At 41.0% G+C, this 17802-nt stretch overlaps 1 protein-coding gene across 1 annotated transcript in view; it reads left to right on the forward strand.

Moving 5' to 3' along the window:
* The first annotated feature begins 2841 nt into the window (after positions 1-2841).
* Positions 2842-17802, forward strand: part of CD163 (CD163 molecule) — a 66625-nt gene continuing 51664 nt past the window's right edge. The window contains exons 1-3 of the mRNA XM_044679273.1: positions 2842-2887; positions 5055-5144; positions 9373-9693. Coding sequence (XP_044535208.1) covers positions 2842-2887; positions 5055-5144; positions 9373-9693 — 457 coding nt within the window. The remainder of the gene's footprint in view (positions 2888-5054; positions 5145-9372; positions 9694-17802) is intronic.

Consider the following 17802-nt stretch of genomic DNA (forward strand, 5'->3'; position numbering starts at 1 on the left):
TTAGTTCCTTATATTTTTGGGAAATTAAACCTTTGTCAGAGAGTTTTGTTATAAAAATGTTCTCCCAGTTTATTGCTTTCCTTCTAACTTTGGTTGCATTAGTTTTGTTTGTACAAATCCTTTTTAATTTGATATTATCAAAGTCTTTCATTTTACATTTTGCAATGTTCTCTATCTCTTGCTTGGTCTTAAATTTTTTCTTTTCCCACAGATCTGACAAGTATACTATTCTATGTTCACCTAATTTATTTATGATTTCACTCTAGTTTTTAACATTTTTATTTTATTTTTTTTAAACCCTTAACTTCTGTGTATTGGCTCCAAGGCAGAAGAGTGATAAGGGTAGGCAATGGGGGTCAAGTGACTTGCCCAGGTTCACACAGCTAGGAAGTGTCTGAGGCTGGATTTGAACCTAGGACCTCCTGTCTCTAGGCCTGACTTTCAATCCACTAAGCTACCCAGCTGCCCCTAGTTTTCAACATTTTAAAAAGAATTTTTAGTCTCAATTTCTCCCCTTTCTCACTCACATCTCCCAAACTGAGATTGTAAGCATTCTGATGTAGATCTTACATGTGCAATCATAGAAAACATCTTTCTATATTAATCCTTTTTTGGAAGGAAACTTGAACAAAAAAAATTAAGACAGAACATAAGTAAAGTTTGATTTCATCTAGATTTAGGTTCTTTCAGTTCTTTCTCTGGAAGTTTACATTTTTCATCACGAGACCTTTGAGATTATTTTGACTCATTGTATTGCTGTGAATACTTCACAGTTGTTCATTGTAGGATATACCTATCATTTTATACAGTGTCCTCCAGACTCTGCTTCACTTTGTGAAAGTCTTTCCAGGTGTGTGAATTAAATATCTGGGGGACCTCCAACCTCATCCGATTCCAGACTCACCACAATGAGTAACCATAGGAGTCCCGGAGTCACCTGTCTGTATATGTCAGTGTGGCATGGCAGGTCAGGTTCCTGACTAGCAGAAGACATGAAGGCCAGAAGATATCATGTCTAGAGGATGCAGACCTAGCAAGAAGAACCCAAACAAAATGCATGTAAATGAATGAGTGTGTGTTATTGCTGTGTGTGCTATATTTTTGCAGTAAATAGACCTTTGTAAAAGCTCATTGGTGTTCATTTGTTGTGTGAAACAGGCTATTACCACTGGTGTCTAATATTGGAGAGAACATAGTGGAATGGAGACTTGAATTGATAGCATTAGGGAGTCACCTCTGACTTCTTGATGTTATCATAAGAACCCTGGAGATGAGATCTAGCCTGTCTTGGGGGACATGATTTGACAAGGTGAATGATTTGGGAACTTTTAATGGCTATATTTAAATTGAAGGATTTTGTTGAATAAATGGACAAGAAGCATTTATTAAGCATGTATTTTGTGACAGACACTGGTAACAAAATTTAAAAAGTAAGACAATTCCTGTCCTCAAGGAACTTGCATTCTAAAAGTGAAAGACAATACAGAAAAGGGAGCAGTAGCTAGGGAAAAAGCATTCTTGTCTGGGACTCACATAGATGGTGAGAGGAGCCATGGACAGTTACCAACTGTCATTCCCTTTTTAGGAGCAACAGGAATATTGAATGGATGTCTATTTCCAGAATAAGAGTCTGAAAGAACCTGGAGAGGTAGAGAGGGTTGAGTATGAATCAGCCACTGAACTGCTGTAATAGTTTTCATCTTAGTCTCAGAAATCCTCTCACCGTCCCTCATCCTTCCCTTCCTTTCCCTTCCCCAAAATGTATTATTATAATAACCGACTATGACTACCACCCCACCCACAAACTTAACAAAGAGGAACAAAAGGGAAACAAACACATCAAAATCAAAGTTTATTTTTAAAAATCCTGAAAACCTAAGCAATGTTCCATACCTCTTGAAAGGAGTGGACATGGGAGTGGATGTAGGGGGTGGGGAGAGGTTTTCTCTTATCTCTTTTTGGTATCAAGCTTGTTCTTTATAATTCACAAATTTCATTTTCAATTGTTTTGTGGCTGTCCTTTCCATTTATACTGCCGTAGCAAATTTGTGCATTGTTTACCTGGTTCAGCTCATTTCACTTTGTATGTGTGTATAACTGTTTTACCTACCTATTACTAGATCTTTTCTAGTTCTCTAGCAGTTCTCTAGGTATCTATAATCTCCTGGGGATCTCCTGGTCCTTCCTGCAGCAGTTAGGTGTAAAGAAAAGCAAGACAGTTCTTGCCCTCAAGGAGTTTACTTATGTTGGAAGTAAGGAGGATGGGAGAAGGGAGAATGATGACATGGTTTGGAAGTGACCAAGAGCCATGTAGCTTCACTGGGGTCACATAACTCGTATTTGACTGAGGCAGCATGGTACTCGTGTCTACCTGGTACCAAATGCAGCAGCATTTTGCCCACTTAGACTCTGAGCTGGCTCTTCAGGTTTTATCTCATTTTCTTGAGTTTTTTTTCCCTTTCTTAGGCTGAAGGATCACACATACCTCTCTACAATACTGCAGAGATATAACAGAGTAAAATTCAGAAAAAAGTGACAGTTCATCAAGATTCAATTCAATTCAAACATCCTTATTTTTTAAAAAATTATGTGGTCCAAGTTTCTCAATTTCCTTTTGTTGTTCCTTGTTCCCTGATGAGAACAGCCAAACCAAGCAGAACTCGTGAGTAGGAGTTCTTGGGTAGACTTCTCCTTCTGAGAGAACTCCCCCTCCATTTTTCAGTTTTTCCAGTAGGGAAAGGTGACTGCCAGAGCTCAGATGGTTCCCTTGTCTGGGTAGGGAATTTTTAGAAGAAGACAAGAGAAGGGACTCCAGCACCACAGACTTTACAAGATACAGAGATGAATAGATTCAGATGCACATCATCTGCAGATTCTCCCCACACACGTGAGTCTCTTCTTTTCCATTTCCTCTCATGTCTTTTGGGATAGCATAGGAATCTGTCCAAGTGAGCAAGAACTGGGGTGGGGAAAGAGTGCATCAGAGAGAAGACACAGAAAGTAAATAGAAAATGCTGATGAATTCAATATAGTCCTGGAGGCAAATTGAGATTTCTGGAAATTAAAGAGCAAGAAGAGAGGACCAGGATAATAGCAGATTTAAGACTGGTGCTAAGGGGGCAGCTGGGTAGCTCAGTGGATTGAGAGTCAGGCCTAGAGACAGGAGGTCCTAGGTTCAAATCCGGCCTCAGACACTTCCCAGCTGTGTGACCCTGGGCAAGTCACTTGACCCCCATTGCCCACCCTTACCACTCTTCCACCTAGGAGCCAATATACAGAAGTTAAGGGTTAAAAAAAATTGGTGCTAAGGGATGAAAGTCAATAGGAGTGTCAGACTGCAAGGAGGTCCTCTTGTGGGTGGAAAGGAAAGGAAAACAAAGGAAAAGAAGGAAGGAGATGCATGATAAGAAGGACATAGACAAGAAGAGACAATATTTTTGTCTAGAATGTGCAATAGAGGATTACAAGGGGGCATTCTGGTGATGCAAATCAACCAATATTCACTGAAAGCCTCAGCGGTTTGATATCCAGGCAATACCCACTTTTCAAAAAAGCTTTCATCCTCATTGGGAGACAAGAGATGTCCACAAAAAGGGATGATAACGATGTCCTGAGCACAGCGTGCTTTTAAATCTGAGTTGAATAATCTGAGGCAGATCCCTGCCCGTGCATTGGTGAAGAACTAGTGTGTTGGTACTTAGTGTCAGGCCAAGAAGGCCACTGACCAGTAAGCCCTGAGTGACCACCCCACGTGCAACAGTGCGGCCATCCAGGCCAGCCTTGGTGGATGCACCTTGTGGGGCTTCTCTGGTCCCTGCCATTGCCTTCAGCAACTTTCCCCGAGAACCTCAACTTGGAGCCACTCATCAGCCGTGTGGCTCGTGGATGGGTTCAGAGGAAGGGCTAGAGCTGGCCCAGGGAAGGGGAAAGGCTGGATTCAGCAGAGCCCAGCCCTACACGACACCATGTCTATGTCTCTGTGTTGTTCTGGGTGGATTCCCCTTTGCTGGAATCTCCGCTAAGTATGGATGTTGACTGCAGAGGAATGTATTGGAAGAAGGGAAAGTCAAGAATGAAGGAGTTCATGATGTCCCGATGGGACGTGCGAGGGGGACTCGGAGGAAGAGGTGAAGAAGGCAGAGCTAGGGGTTAGCCATGGGGAAGGAAGGGGCAGCCATAAGGAATGGGCAGGGGAGAGGCAGTGGCTAACAGAAGGGGGCACCATGCTTAAGAGTCCAAAACACACATACTTGGAAACCCACAACACATACTAGGCATAGCAGAGGAAAGTTGCTCCAACGTGATTTAAGAATTGACAGGTGAGGGGACAGCTGGGTGGCTCAGTGGATGAAGAGCCAGACCTAGAGATAGGAGGTCCTGGGTTCAAATCTGACCTTAGACACTTCCCAGCTGTGTGACCCTGGGCAAGTCACTTAACTCCCATGGCCTACCCTTTACCGCTCTTCTGCCTTGGAACCAATACACAGTATTGATTCTAAGAGGAAAGGTAAGGGTTAAAAAATTTTTTTTTGATAGGCGGAATGAGACAATGTGAAGGCCATGCTTAAAAATCTCAGTCTTAAGACTCCCCCTCCCCACTGGATCTGACAGATCTGGTATCAACCAGCATTTACCCAGAGCTCAAGGAGGCCTGGCTCTGAGTTTCTCTTGAGCCAGCACTGGGTTCCCAGGTCACACTTTTGTTATTTTGCAGAAAAGTCCCTCTGTTCTTGTTTCTCAGTCATGTCCAACTATTTGGAGCCTGTTTGGAATTTTCTTGGCAAAGATACTGGAATGGTTTGCCATTTCCTCTTTAACTTATTTTATAGATGAGGAAACTGAGGCAAAAAGGATTAAGTGACTCGCCTGGGGTCACACACCTAGTAACTGTCTGAGGCTGGATTGGGACACAGAAAGAGGAGTTTTCCTGATTTCCGGCCCAGCCACTGCACCACCTGGCTGCTCTGATAGAAAAATTACTGTAACTCTGGCCATGGGGCCAACCGATGCCTCGGAAGTCCGATGAATCCTGACTTGGTGTATTTTACCCACAGAGTTTGGCAGCTACTGGGCCCAGATGAACTCCTGGATTTGTGGGCTCCCCATTCTGTTCTTGAGTGCCTATTTTATTACCAGCAGTGTTGGTGAGTACTAGGCTTGCCCAACCTGGGTTAGCATACTTGATTCATTCTTCTTGGCCCCATCACAGGAACGCTGGATGCAAGTGGCAAAGGAAAACTGTATTTAATGTGAAGAAAATCGGACACAAAAGAGTTATTCTGAAGCCAAATACCTTATGAGATGGATCATCAGGGACTAGAAATAACTGTGAGGGAGCCTAGAGATAGCCAATGCTCAGAGGCATAAAGTCCATACATCATTGCGCTCATGGTAGAGATGAGGAAGAGGAGACGCAAAAAGATGCCCCGCTTTGTTTACAATGTCTGGGCCTCCAAATCGGGTCTTCGGACTAAAAAGACAGTGCTTTACCCAGGGAGCCGTGCTGCCTCTCCTTCTCTTTGGAAGTCCAAGACATGTTTTTACTGTGGTCTGAAGAGCAGAGGTGTTCAGCCCCTGCTGGCCAGCTAGAAACACGAATAGGCCACTTTCCTGTTTATTCTGAACATCAGAATCATTAGCAAACAAAGGGAAACTGAAGAGGCTTCCCTAAGAAGTTCTCACAAGACCCCCTCTTATGTGGCTTTAGTTTTTGTCATAGACAATTAGAGATGTGTTGCCTTTAACAAGGTAATACCAAGTTGTCCTGTTGGTTGGTATCCCTTTTTTCTGTTCATTAAGAGATGTTTTCTTGATACTCTCTTTAAAAACATTCTTGCATCTCTATCACTATGACTAGAAAGACTGTCCAGCTGTAGAATAAGGGAGATTTCAGAAAGAACAAAGCCAGAGGCAACCTGGAAGTGGTGGTGTGGAGATTAAAATTAATATGCAAAATACCAAATATTATATTTATAAATATTTTATTAATAATAAACTAACAAAAGAGACTAACTAAAAGGTACTAACTAGCTCTCTCCCAGGAACCAAAGAGAGAGAGAGAGAGAGAGAGAGAGAGAGGAGTTACAGCCAACTTATAAAACAATAACATGACCACGCAAACATGGAGGCGCAGGAGAGATTAAAGGGAATTTTGGGAAAACTAAGGACTTTGGGGACTTTGGGAAAACTAAGGGGGATGAAGGCCAAGATTCAAAATCTCCATTTACACAGTGGTGAAGGGATAAGAACAACTTAAGGAGCATCCTACAAATGACCATAATTTTTTACTGACCATTTTGGTTTCAAGAAAGCACAACATTTACAGTACTGGACCGGCATGTGGTCTAGTCCCTGAAAACATGGAGCAAAACAAGGTTGAAGAGGATTTTCACCAGTAGCACCCAAAACCTCCACCTTGTGTAGCTGACAGATCACTTCAAGAAAGATGGGGCATGTTTGTGCTTTCCCTTCACATAGTTCCAGCAGCAACCCTTACTTTTATCTAGATCTCAGGCTATCTGATGGCCTTTTCTATATTCTGGCAAGTCATCACCAGGTCTGTTCTTGAGTCTCTCTTTGAGGGAGGCTTCACTTCATGAAGACTTTCTTTGATTTCTCTCCTAGGATTCACTATGAAATGCATTTTGACATTGCTTGCATAGCCTATCATCTACTTGGTCTTTTCTAAATCAGAGGCCACTTGATTTACTGCCAAATTTCTGCCATCATAAACAATGTGTCTTGGAATTTTTGTGAACATGAAAGTCTTTTCTCCTATTCAAAATTATCCTTCAGAAACTTTGGGGAAGGTAGAAAGAGTTTTATTACTTTTATTACACAATGTCCAATTATTATTTTCAAAATGGGCTTATTAATTGTGAGCTCCAACATGAGTACATTAATTGGCCTGTTTTCCTGTAGTATGCCTTCAACACCCTCCCTTCATCTTTCATCACCTTTCCCTATTTTATGTCTGATATAAAAGAGATCAATGCTTTTTAATTACCACATCTATCCTACTATGCTTTATTTTTTATGCCATCTGTTTCTCCCAAACCCCTCTACCTCTTTTTTCCCAGAAAGATGTTACAATTAAAATTATCTCGATTTTGGGGTAAGAGTATAAGCTTATTGGTTATATCAGGTTAATTTGTTAGACCAACATCATAACCGATGATAAAGTGATAGAGGTCTCCATCAGTGTTTCTCAAAAACTAGAGGCAACCTCAAGTGCCTTAAGAAGTCTAATAAATATTTAGGAGCTCATTATTCAGTTCCCCACCTTGACCATTCCAAGATATCATTAATTGGTGATATCTAATTAAGAAGTGGTTTATTAACTTATCCACCCCTCCACATCCCCACATTATAGGAAACACATACACAGGAAAAAGAATCCCTTCAATTATTAACCAAATTCTGTTAAAAAAAAAAAAAAGGAAGACATTCTTTGGAATCCCAAAGACAAAGAGAATACAAAAAAAGAGAAGATTGCTCTCAGACAAAGGAATGCTCAGTATTTCCCCCTAATATATAGGAATTAACATAGTATATGAAAAATAAATTCCCACAAAGGCCTATTTTAGGTCACTATTTTAAAAGTGTATTGAGGATGGACAACTTGATAGAAGTAAATAATAGATAGGAGAAATTCTTTTTTTGTTTATTTTTAAGTATTTTCATATTTACATGATTCATGTTCTTCCCCTCCCCCCTCCCAGAGTCGGCAGACAATTCCACATAATACATAATATGTGTATTATCACTCAAAACCTATTTCCATATTATTAATTTTTGTAATAGAGCAATCTTTGAAAACCAAAGTCCCAAATCATATACCCATATAAAGTGATAAATCATATGCTTTTCTTCTGCATTTCTACTCCCAAAGTTCTTTCTCTTGATGTGGATAGCATTCTTTCTCATAAGTCCCTCAGAATTGTCTTGGATAATTTCATTGCTTTTAGTAACAAAGCCAATTAAATATGATCATGCTACATTGTTTCAGTTTTTGTAGTTTTGTTCTCCTGGTTCTGCTCATCTCACTCCGCATCAGTTTATGGATATCTTTCAAACCTGTATGGAAATCAAGCAGTTCATCATTTCTTGTGTAGTATTCCATCACCATCATATACCACGATTTGTTCAGCCATTCCCTAATCAAGGGATGCCTCCTCATTTTCTAATTTTTTGCCACCACAAAAAGTACAACTATAAATATTTTTATACAAACAGGTCCATTCCCCCCCCCCCACCACCACCTTTTTTTTTTATCTTTTTGGGACATAAACCTAGTATTGCTGGATCAAAGAGCATGTTTTCTTTTAAAACCCTTTGGGCATAATTCCAAATTGCCTTCCAGAATGTTTGGATCAATTCCCAACTCCACCAGCAATGCGTTAGTGTCCCAATTTTGCCACATCCCCTCCAACATTTATTATTTTCCTTTAATGTCATGTTGGCCGATCTGCTACGTCTGAGGTGGTACCTCAGAGTTGTTTTGATTTGCATTTCTCTAATCAGGAGGGATTTAAAATATTTTTTCATGTGATTATTGATACTTTTGATTTCTTCGTCTGAAAACTGCCGAGATGTGAGAAATTAGAAGGAATCATTGCTCTTTAAGGAGGAGGACATTCTGAAAAGTTCCATCCCAAAACACGATTGAAACAAGCTAGGACGTGTGCCATCGTTTGGTCCCCTAGAAATACTAGTCCCCTTTGGGAGAAGAAGGCTTTCTATAGTGGGGCTCATGTGACCCTCACAACAATCTTGTGAGACGGGCACTCCAGTTGTTTCTAGTTGCTTTGACAGGTGAGGCAGAGGGAGCTCAGGAAAGGTTAGGTGGTTTGCCCATGATCATGTAGCTTGTCCATGGAAGGGTTTGAACCTAGTTCTTTCTAAGTCTAAGGACAGGGTTGTATCCAGTATACCACACTGCCTCCCACCATTTATCACTCTCCCAAATCTCCAGGCTTTCAGGAACAGGGTGGGTCTTGGTGTAAAAATTCAGGGACTGGAGGTTTCAGAAATAAAAACCACAGGAGGAGATGTGGTTAAGAGCGGAAGAGGCAGGCAGGCAGGCAGGCATCAAAGAAGTTTCTATGCAGAAGTACCATGTGAAGGCTGTGCTGAGCATCTGTCCTTATTTTAATGTGAAGTCCAGGGTGCTAAGGAGAGATTTGATGGTTTCTTTTTTCAAAAGGAATGTGTTCTTCTCAGAGCTCACCAGGGATGGAACTGGAAGAAATCACCTTTTCTTCTCAGAAAATGGAAGGGAAAAGAGGTGGTCAAAGATACTGCACAATATTATAGAATTTATGCTGAATTTCCTGTGAATTCTCCAGCGGTCTGAGCCTGTGTCTATTGCAGGGGACTCTAACATGGAACTGAGGTTGACCAATGGAAGCAGCAGTTGTGATGGAAGAGTGGAAGTGAAATTCCAGGGCCGCTGGGGTCTGGTGTGCAATGATGGCTGGAGCAGAAATGAGATGTCTGTGATCTGCAAGCAGCTGGGGTGTCCATCTACCATTAATATTTCTCAGGAGCAGAACTGGACTGTTGTACCTGGACTCTTCTGGCTGGCTAATGTTTCCTGCTATGGGAATGAATCTTCTCTCTGGGATTGTAGACACGATGGCTGGAGAGAGCATGATTGCACTCACAGTCAGTATGTCCAAGTATCTTGCACAGGTAAGATATATTTGCATCTTCTCAAAACCTCTAGTGAGAAATCTATTAAAAACAGAATTCTGAGAATTAGGATTAGAGTTAGAATTAACTTTTAGGAACTGAACGAGTGAGTGGAAGGATAGTGCCTGAAAGAGCTCTGTTTCCTGAGGGTTCTTCTCCCAACTCCCTAGTATTTTCTGAGGCCTATTAAGTGATAGGAGTCACCTTCTCTGTGGGGCACATCAAACCCCAATATTACCCCAGGAACTTGGCACTATTGGTTATACCGGGGCATTTTAAATCTTAGATCCAGCAATGAGTTTGGGGGAAGAGGGGCTTTTTCCTTTTTTTTTTTTTTAATTTAAATTTATTTTTTCCCAATTACATCTTTCAAAGAATATTGAGTCTCAAATTCTCTCTTGACCTCTCTCATCCCCAATTCCCCACCCATCTTGAGATATTAAGCAATCTTAGATAGATTTTACATGTGTAATCATGTAAAACATTTCCCCATATTAATCCTTTTGTGGAAAGAAAATCAAATTGAACTAAATTAAGAAAGTAAAAAAAGTTTGCTTTGGTCTAGATTTAGACTCAATTCCTTTTCCTCTGGAAGTAGATGTCATTTTTTAGCATGAATCCTTTGGGACAGTTTTGGATCATTATATTGCTGAGAATAACTAAGTTATTTAGTTGTTCATTGTAAAGTATTCCTGTCACTGTACAACGTTCTCTTGGTTCTGCCGATTTCGCTTTGCTTCAGTTCATGTAAGTCTTTCCAGTTTTTTCTGAGTTCCTCCTGTTTGTCATTTCTCACAGCACAATACTATTCCATTATAATCATATACTAAAACTTAATCAGACATTTCCCAATTATGAGTATCCCCATACTTTCCAAATCTTTGCCCCCCTAAAAAGAGCTACTTCAAAAACTTTTGTGCAATAGAGATCCTTCACACACACACACACACACACACACACACACACACACACACGCCCCTTTAGAAAATATCTTTGGGATATAAACCTTGTATTGATGGGTCAAAGGCTCTGTATTGTTTTATAGGTCTTTGGGCATAGGCCCAAATTGTTGTTCTGGATGATTGAATTTGTTGACAACACCCCCAAGAATGCATTAGTGTCCTAATTTTCCTATATTCCCTCTAAGTTTCATGATTTTCCTTTTCTATCATAATAGCCAAAATGATAGGTGTGGGGTGGCACCTCAGAGTTGTTTTAATTTGCTTTCTCTAAATGGTAGTGGTTTAGAGCACTTTTGCATGACTATAAAGAACTTGAATTTCTTTGAGAACTGTCTGTTCATATCTTTTGATCATTTACCAATTGGGGAATGACTTGTATTCTTATATATAGAACCCATTTCTCTATGTTTCTGAGAAATGAGGCCTTTATTAGGGAAAATTATTTAAAAAATTTGCACCATTATGATTACTGTGTATTGCTTTTCATTCTGTTCATCCCTGTTTAATTTCTGATGGCTATCTTCCCCAATTTCTTCTTTTCTATCAGCCCCCATGCTTCTGTTATCCCCTTCCCTTCCTACTTTCCTGTAGGTAATATAACTTTCTATACTCAATTGATTGTGTATGTCCTTCCCTCATTGACTTCCACTTGCCCAATTCTAATTTTTAAGTCATGATTTTCTTGAGTGAGCTTTGTACCTCTTTTTCCAAAGGGCCAATTCTATTATCTTTCAAGAAGTTTTTCTCTTCAGTGCATTTTTGTATATTTTTTTTCCCATTTGGCCAATTCTGTTTTTTAAAGAGTTCTTCTCTTCTTTGGATTTTTGAGCCTCTTTTACCAATTGGCTTATTCTGGTTTGTTTGTTTGTTTGTTTTTTAGGGTATTAATATCTTCAGTATTTTTTGGTGCCTCCTTTACCAAGCTGTTAACTCTTTTTTCTCCATGATTTTCTTGTGTCACTCTCATTTCTTTTTCCCATTTTTCTTCTACTTTTCTCATTTGATTTTTTAACTCTTTTTTAACTCTTTTTAACTTTTTTAACTCTTCCACTAATTCTTTTTTTTAAAACCCTTAACTTCTGTGTATTGGCTCCTTGGTGGAAGAGTGGTAAGGGTGGGCAATGGGGGTCAAGTGACTTGCCCAGGGTCACACAGCTGGGAAGTGTTTGAGGCTGGATTTGAACCTAGGACCTCCCGTCTCTAGGCCTGACTCTCAATCCACTGAGATACCCAGCTGCCCTTCTTCCACTAATTCTTTTTGGGCTGGAGGGCAATTTATAATTTTTCTTGGAGGTTTTGGATGCAGCCATATTGACTTTGTTGTCTTCTTTTGAGTTTGAGTCTACATTGTCACCAAAATAATTTTCTATGTTTTTTTCTTTTTTTGCTCATTTTCCTACCTTTTTCTTTTTTAGTTTAAAAAACTGTTAAAGTTGGGCTCTGCAACTGTAGGGAAAGGGGCACTGTTCCAAGCTTCAGGTTCTTTGTCCAGCTTCTTTCAGAACTGGTATTGGGCATCTGTCTGCTGAATTTCTTTTAAGGTGATATTGTAGGATTAAGTTAGAGATAATCTGATTTTCCAGGGTTAGTTGAAAGAAGGGAATTTTGAGATAAGCCCTGGGAAAGGATTCGGTGTAAGGTAGGAATTGTGGGAGTCTGAACAGAAAATAACTAAGTTCACTTCCTTCTTGGATTTTGACCAAGCTGAAGGGAGGTTTTGACTCTCTGATTGAATTCCCATCAAGCTGAAGGAGAGTTTTTGTAACATCTAACATCCCTCTAGGACAGCCCCTTCAAGCTTCTCTAGTCCCTGAATCTTTAAATCGTCAGCCATACCAGTTAATTTTTTCAACTGTTCACAAGTAGCCTCAATTTTATCCAACTTCTCTTGTAAAGCCCCAACATTCCTTAAATCAGCAACTCCAAAATTCAAATAACCAAAAACATTGTATCTTTTAATCAGACACTTCAATATTTTAACCAGCACATATAACATACCACATACTATAACCCCAGATATTATATAGGATAATCCCCTTCTTATACTAGCTTTGGTGTAAGGGAGCAATATTTCCACTTTCATAAAGTCATACAACCGATCAGGCAATATTACAAAAAAAAAACCCCCAAACCATAAGTAATTAGGGAAAAATAGTACCCCAGAAACATTTTTGAATCTTTATATAACACTTATTTAAGATACCAGCTGTTGTTCTAGGATAGAAGAGCAGCTAATAGTCAATCTATAGTTTACTTCCACTGTATAACCTACTTAGAACAGTATGATGTAAAGAGAGGTGTATTTAATACTCTCCTGGCCTTTGCTCTGGTTTGGTAATAACCCTATCACTATTTTATCCCTTGCATGATTGCAAGTGCTGATATATCCGGGACTGAGACCTGGTTCTTAGTATTGGCAAGAGTCTTGCACCCAGAGGCAGCAAATGCACCCCTTAATCTCCTTCGGAGTCCAACCCACACTTACAGTCTGTGGCTAAGAGTTCCAGAAGCCTTGGCTGCTGCTTCAGCTGCCCTGGTGAGCTGTTCTGCCTCCACCCCTGGTGAACTAGATCCTCTGTGCTGGCCTTCTAAGTTTTGGACTAAAAATGACTTCCCCTTGTCTTTTTATGGACTATGGCATTCCAGAATTTATTTTGAGGCATTATGTCATAGCTTTTTGGAGGGCAATTTGGTAGAAATTAGATAGGTTCCCGTACCTTCTCCACCAACTTTGAAGGGTTCCTTTTCTCTACCCCTCATTTCCTATCTTCCCACTCCTCTGGGGTGAGGCTTCTTCAAATGTAGCCTCAGTTGGAAGGCTTCTCTCTATACCTTGGTAGGCATCCATGGAGGCTGAGGCTTCTGGGTTCTTCTTCACCCCTCCCACCTTTGTACGCAGTCACTACCCAATGGACAGACGTAGGGTCTAGATCTTTACTCTACCTTCAAGCTGGGGTTGGTGAACAGAGCAGGTGCCTGGGCCCTCAAGCCAGCCCAAGGATGATGGGGTCAGACCCTTAGGGGTCAGAGCTCCTGCCATAATCGCCTCTCTGATCAATAAAGTCCACAGAAGGAGGCTCATTGCCACCCTACTAGGTTGGGCTGACTGGGAAGAAACTGATGTCTATTGTCTGGTACTGGCCAGCCCTACACTTTTCCTGGCTTCTATCCCAGTGCCAGGTGCCCATGGCACATGAAGGCTGGAAAGGCTGTCTTACATTTGTCCCCTTAGGAGCTGGACTGAGTTCTCCTGCAGAGTTTGGGTATCTCACAGAGGAGCAGACAGGATGGCAGACCCGTCAGTTCCCTGGTTGGCCAATGTGGGTGATGTGTTTCTGTAACTTATCTGGACTCCATTTCATGATACCAGCAAAGATTTTTTTCACATCTGAGAATATTGGCTCATGGCCAAGAGGATACTAGCCGCTCCATCCCTGGGGTTTCCACCTGCAGGACTCCCTTAAAGATCAAGGTGCTGTTTTTGTGTGGGCTGGGCTCTTATTCGATGTGATAGGTCTGACCCTCTCTATAACAGTCTAGGTTTGGTGGGGAGGGGGGAGTAGAGTCTTCCTGTTGTAGTCTGGTTTCTCCTATTCCTTCCAAAGCCAGCCCAGCAACCTCACAGAGGGCAGCGCTGTGGTCAGTTTCTGCTGGGCACACCTCTTCAGGAGAATTCTCAATCACTGCTCCTTCAGGGAGACTTCTCTCTTTCTGGTGATTGTTTGCCAGGGGCCCAAACCTGGTGTTGGCCAGCCAAACCCCATGTGAGCTGCTTGACCCCAGATGACTTGTGAGCCAGGTTCATACAATTCCCATTCCTATGCCTCTTAGCTTCAAGGTCTAGCAGCCAAGGTAACAATTCCATTTCAGTTTTCTTTGATCTCAGCTAGGGGCTCTCTCTTCTGTCTATGTTCTGCCAAACAACCCTCCAGTTTGGGATTTTTGTGGCCCCAGATTGGCTCCTACTGCCTCTTTTCTTTGGGGAGACATCCCATCATATCTCTTCAATGTCTGCTTTCCTGCTTTGTTCCTTTGTGTGCGTGCGTGCGTGCGTGCGCGCGTGCGTGTGTGTGTGTGTGTATGTGTAATTCTGCTTGTTGAGATCCAATATATTTCACGGTTTTTCTTTTGAAATTTTCCTGGAGTTTCTTGTCATTCCATGATCAATAATGAGACTCCAGAATTTGGTTTCATTGAATTACTGAGTTCTTTTATCTTTATAGTAGAAAAATTAGCTAAGCTCTTCCAGGTAATGTGATCTCACTTGGTACAGTCCTTTTAGTACATTTAGCAGAGGATATCACCTTTCTACATGAGAAGAAGGTGGAAGGGTTAGCTAACACTAGCCAGTTTCCAAAAATATCTTGACAGTTTGAGTGCTGGAGACTGAGATGGAAGAGACATCTCTAAGAGATACAACTCTCAGTTTACATATGAAGAAACTGAGGCCAAGTGAAGTCAAGTGATTTGTCCGAAATCCACAAGTAGTAAATTCAAGATTTGAATGCAGGTCCTCTGACTGCTAATGAGGTATCATTACATCCTGTCTTTCACTTCTTAAGGTTCTATGAATAACCCAGGTTGGGTTGGTTGAGTCTACTTCCCCCCTTGACTTAATTTTAGAAACAGGTATTTTCACAGGTGGTGTAGGACAAAGAATCCCCTCCAAAGTCTGTGACACCTCCCCCATGACTCTATACTGAGCCCATTGAAAAGTGGGCTCAAGGGTAAAGAATTCATGGGGAAAGGGCAAACTCCCAGGTCCTGATTATTGGCAATCCTCTTTCCTTTATAGATGATTTCCCCTCAAACATGATGAAGCTTTGTCCAATGCTCACCGTAAGAAGCCTCAGGCTGCCTTTATTTCTCAGGGAGTCTAACTTGTCCTTCACTCCTGATGCAGACTCAGCAGTCACTGCTTCTGACTGGCCTGTCATTGGACTCCTGGGTGCTAAACGGGGCAACTCTTCAAAGAGTCTTAATATTACCTCTGTGGAGCTTCATTTCATTTTATCCAATTGTTGGAAGTATTTTTCTCCCTACAAACTGATTAAGGAGTCAGTAAAAGGGTTCACATCTGATAAAGATATCAGAGTAGAACATATTGCAAGTTACTTACCTTGGAGTCGATATGACTGATTCAATCCACTTTTACCATTTTATATGCATGATCTCAATTCTCACCTCCTTCCAATTCCTTGAACTTACTGTGCTTTAATACTTTGAGCACTTTGCTACTGGAATTCAACATATTAGAGTTAAATAGCTAGCATCTTTACAAAAATCTTTTCACTTGATTTCTGATTGACCCTGGGACATGGGTGTTCTGATTACTACCATTTTACCTTTAGGGAAACTGAGACAAAGGTTTGAGTGATTAGGTGCCCAGGATTACTGGGTTAGTGACTGAGGCTGGATTTGAATTTGTCTATTCAACTCTTACCACATTCACTATACTACTTAGCAGCTTTTAAAGGCTGTTATTATTCCCATTTTATAAAGTGGAAGTTTGACTTCCATAGCTATAGAGCCAGCCTGAAAGCCAAGAGAACATGACTTCAAGCCCATACTGGCTTTTTAACTTACTTGGGTTTCTGTACCTTTCCTCACATGGGAGTTCTCTATGCCAAAGAAATAACAGATCTAGTCCTCTCATCTGTAGATGTGGAAACTGAGGCTCAGAGAGTTAAAGTGACTCACCCAGGGTCAAAGAGATGTCAGAGGCAGACTTTGAACTTGGGACATCCCCATTTATGTGGCAAGTACAAACTTGTCTTCTTGGGACCCCTCTTAGACCTATATAATTCCAAAGGGGAGAGGTAGTATCCCTCACTGTCCTCCTCCCTATTCGGATCACATCTAGAGTACTTAGACAAGTTCTGATGACACTGGAGAGTGTGTAGAGGAAGATTTTGAAGAGCCAGGAGTCTGGGCTGTATGAATACCACTTGAAGGAACTGAGGATATTTAGCCTTGACAAGAGAAGATGGAGGAAGGACAGGACAATTGATATCATCTGGAAGATCCAGTTGGACTAAGCTAGTTGCAGAAGAATATCAATTGCAGAGAGGCCATTGTTTGCTTAGTGCAAAGAAAAATTTCCCCAAATAGAAACTAACCAAGTGTGGAATGATTTTCCTGACTCATGAACTAAATCATCTTGATAAGGCAAAGTCTGGTTGATCACTTGCTAGAGGTATTGGTCAGGGTTTTCTTGGGGTGGCTTTGGATAGGACTCAATGGCCTCTCACAATCCTTCCAAGTTAGAAGTTTCATGACAATCTTCATCTTTCACTTGTAGGGAGAATGTCAACTTGGTTTGACTTTAACAGTTAATTTAACATTTAGAAATAATGCGACATGGACAGCCAGATAGTTGGTAGAGTGCTGGGCCTGGAGTTAGGAAGATTTGTCTTCCCAAATTTAAATTTGGCCTCAGACATTATTAGCTGTGCAACCCTGGGTAAACCACTTAATTCTGTTTGTCTCCAGTTTCTCAAATGTAAAAAACATCTGGAGAAGGAAATGGCAAACTGCTCTAGTATCTTTGCCAAGAAAACCCCAAATGGGGTCACAAAGGATGGGATATGCCTGAAGAAGCACAAGAAGCATGTAGTCCTTAGCACTCCTCTCCCTCTTTCCTACCATTCCTAGCACTGCCCTTGCAGAAGTAGATGATGTCCGCACAAGATGGAGAGCCACTTCATGTCTATACATAACATTCTGGCGTGAATTAATTAATCTCTTATCCTTTCCCAACAATTCAGTAGATGAGGTCAGACTTTGTAAATGGGGAATGAATGTTTAAAATGGTTTTTTTAAATATCTGAATTCTCTGAAATAAGTCAGATGTGGGTACCCAATAGGCTACCTTGAGCATCCAGAAGGTAGCCAGAGGGCCTGGAATCCCTATGGACCGACCACAAGAGACTGTGTAGATATAGAGGACACAAGCAAACACTGAAATGCAGACAGAGAAATTTCACCATTTAACCTTTTCTTCAATGGTGACTCTGTACCAGGTACTATATAAGTGAAACAGAAGGCTCCATTGGTACACAAGGACTTTTGAGTCTTTTTAGAGATAAGTTGACAATTACTAATACAAACTCTGCATGATAGTCTTTAAATTCTGCATCGCTCCCAC

This window comes from Gracilinanus agilis, chromosome 5, assembly GCF_016433145.1.
Source record: "Gracilinanus agilis isolate LMUSP501 chromosome 5, AgileGrace, whole genome shotgun sequence".
Lineage (NCBI taxonomy): Eukaryota > Metazoa > Chordata > Mammalia > Didelphimorphia > Didelphidae > Gracilinanus > Gracilinanus agilis.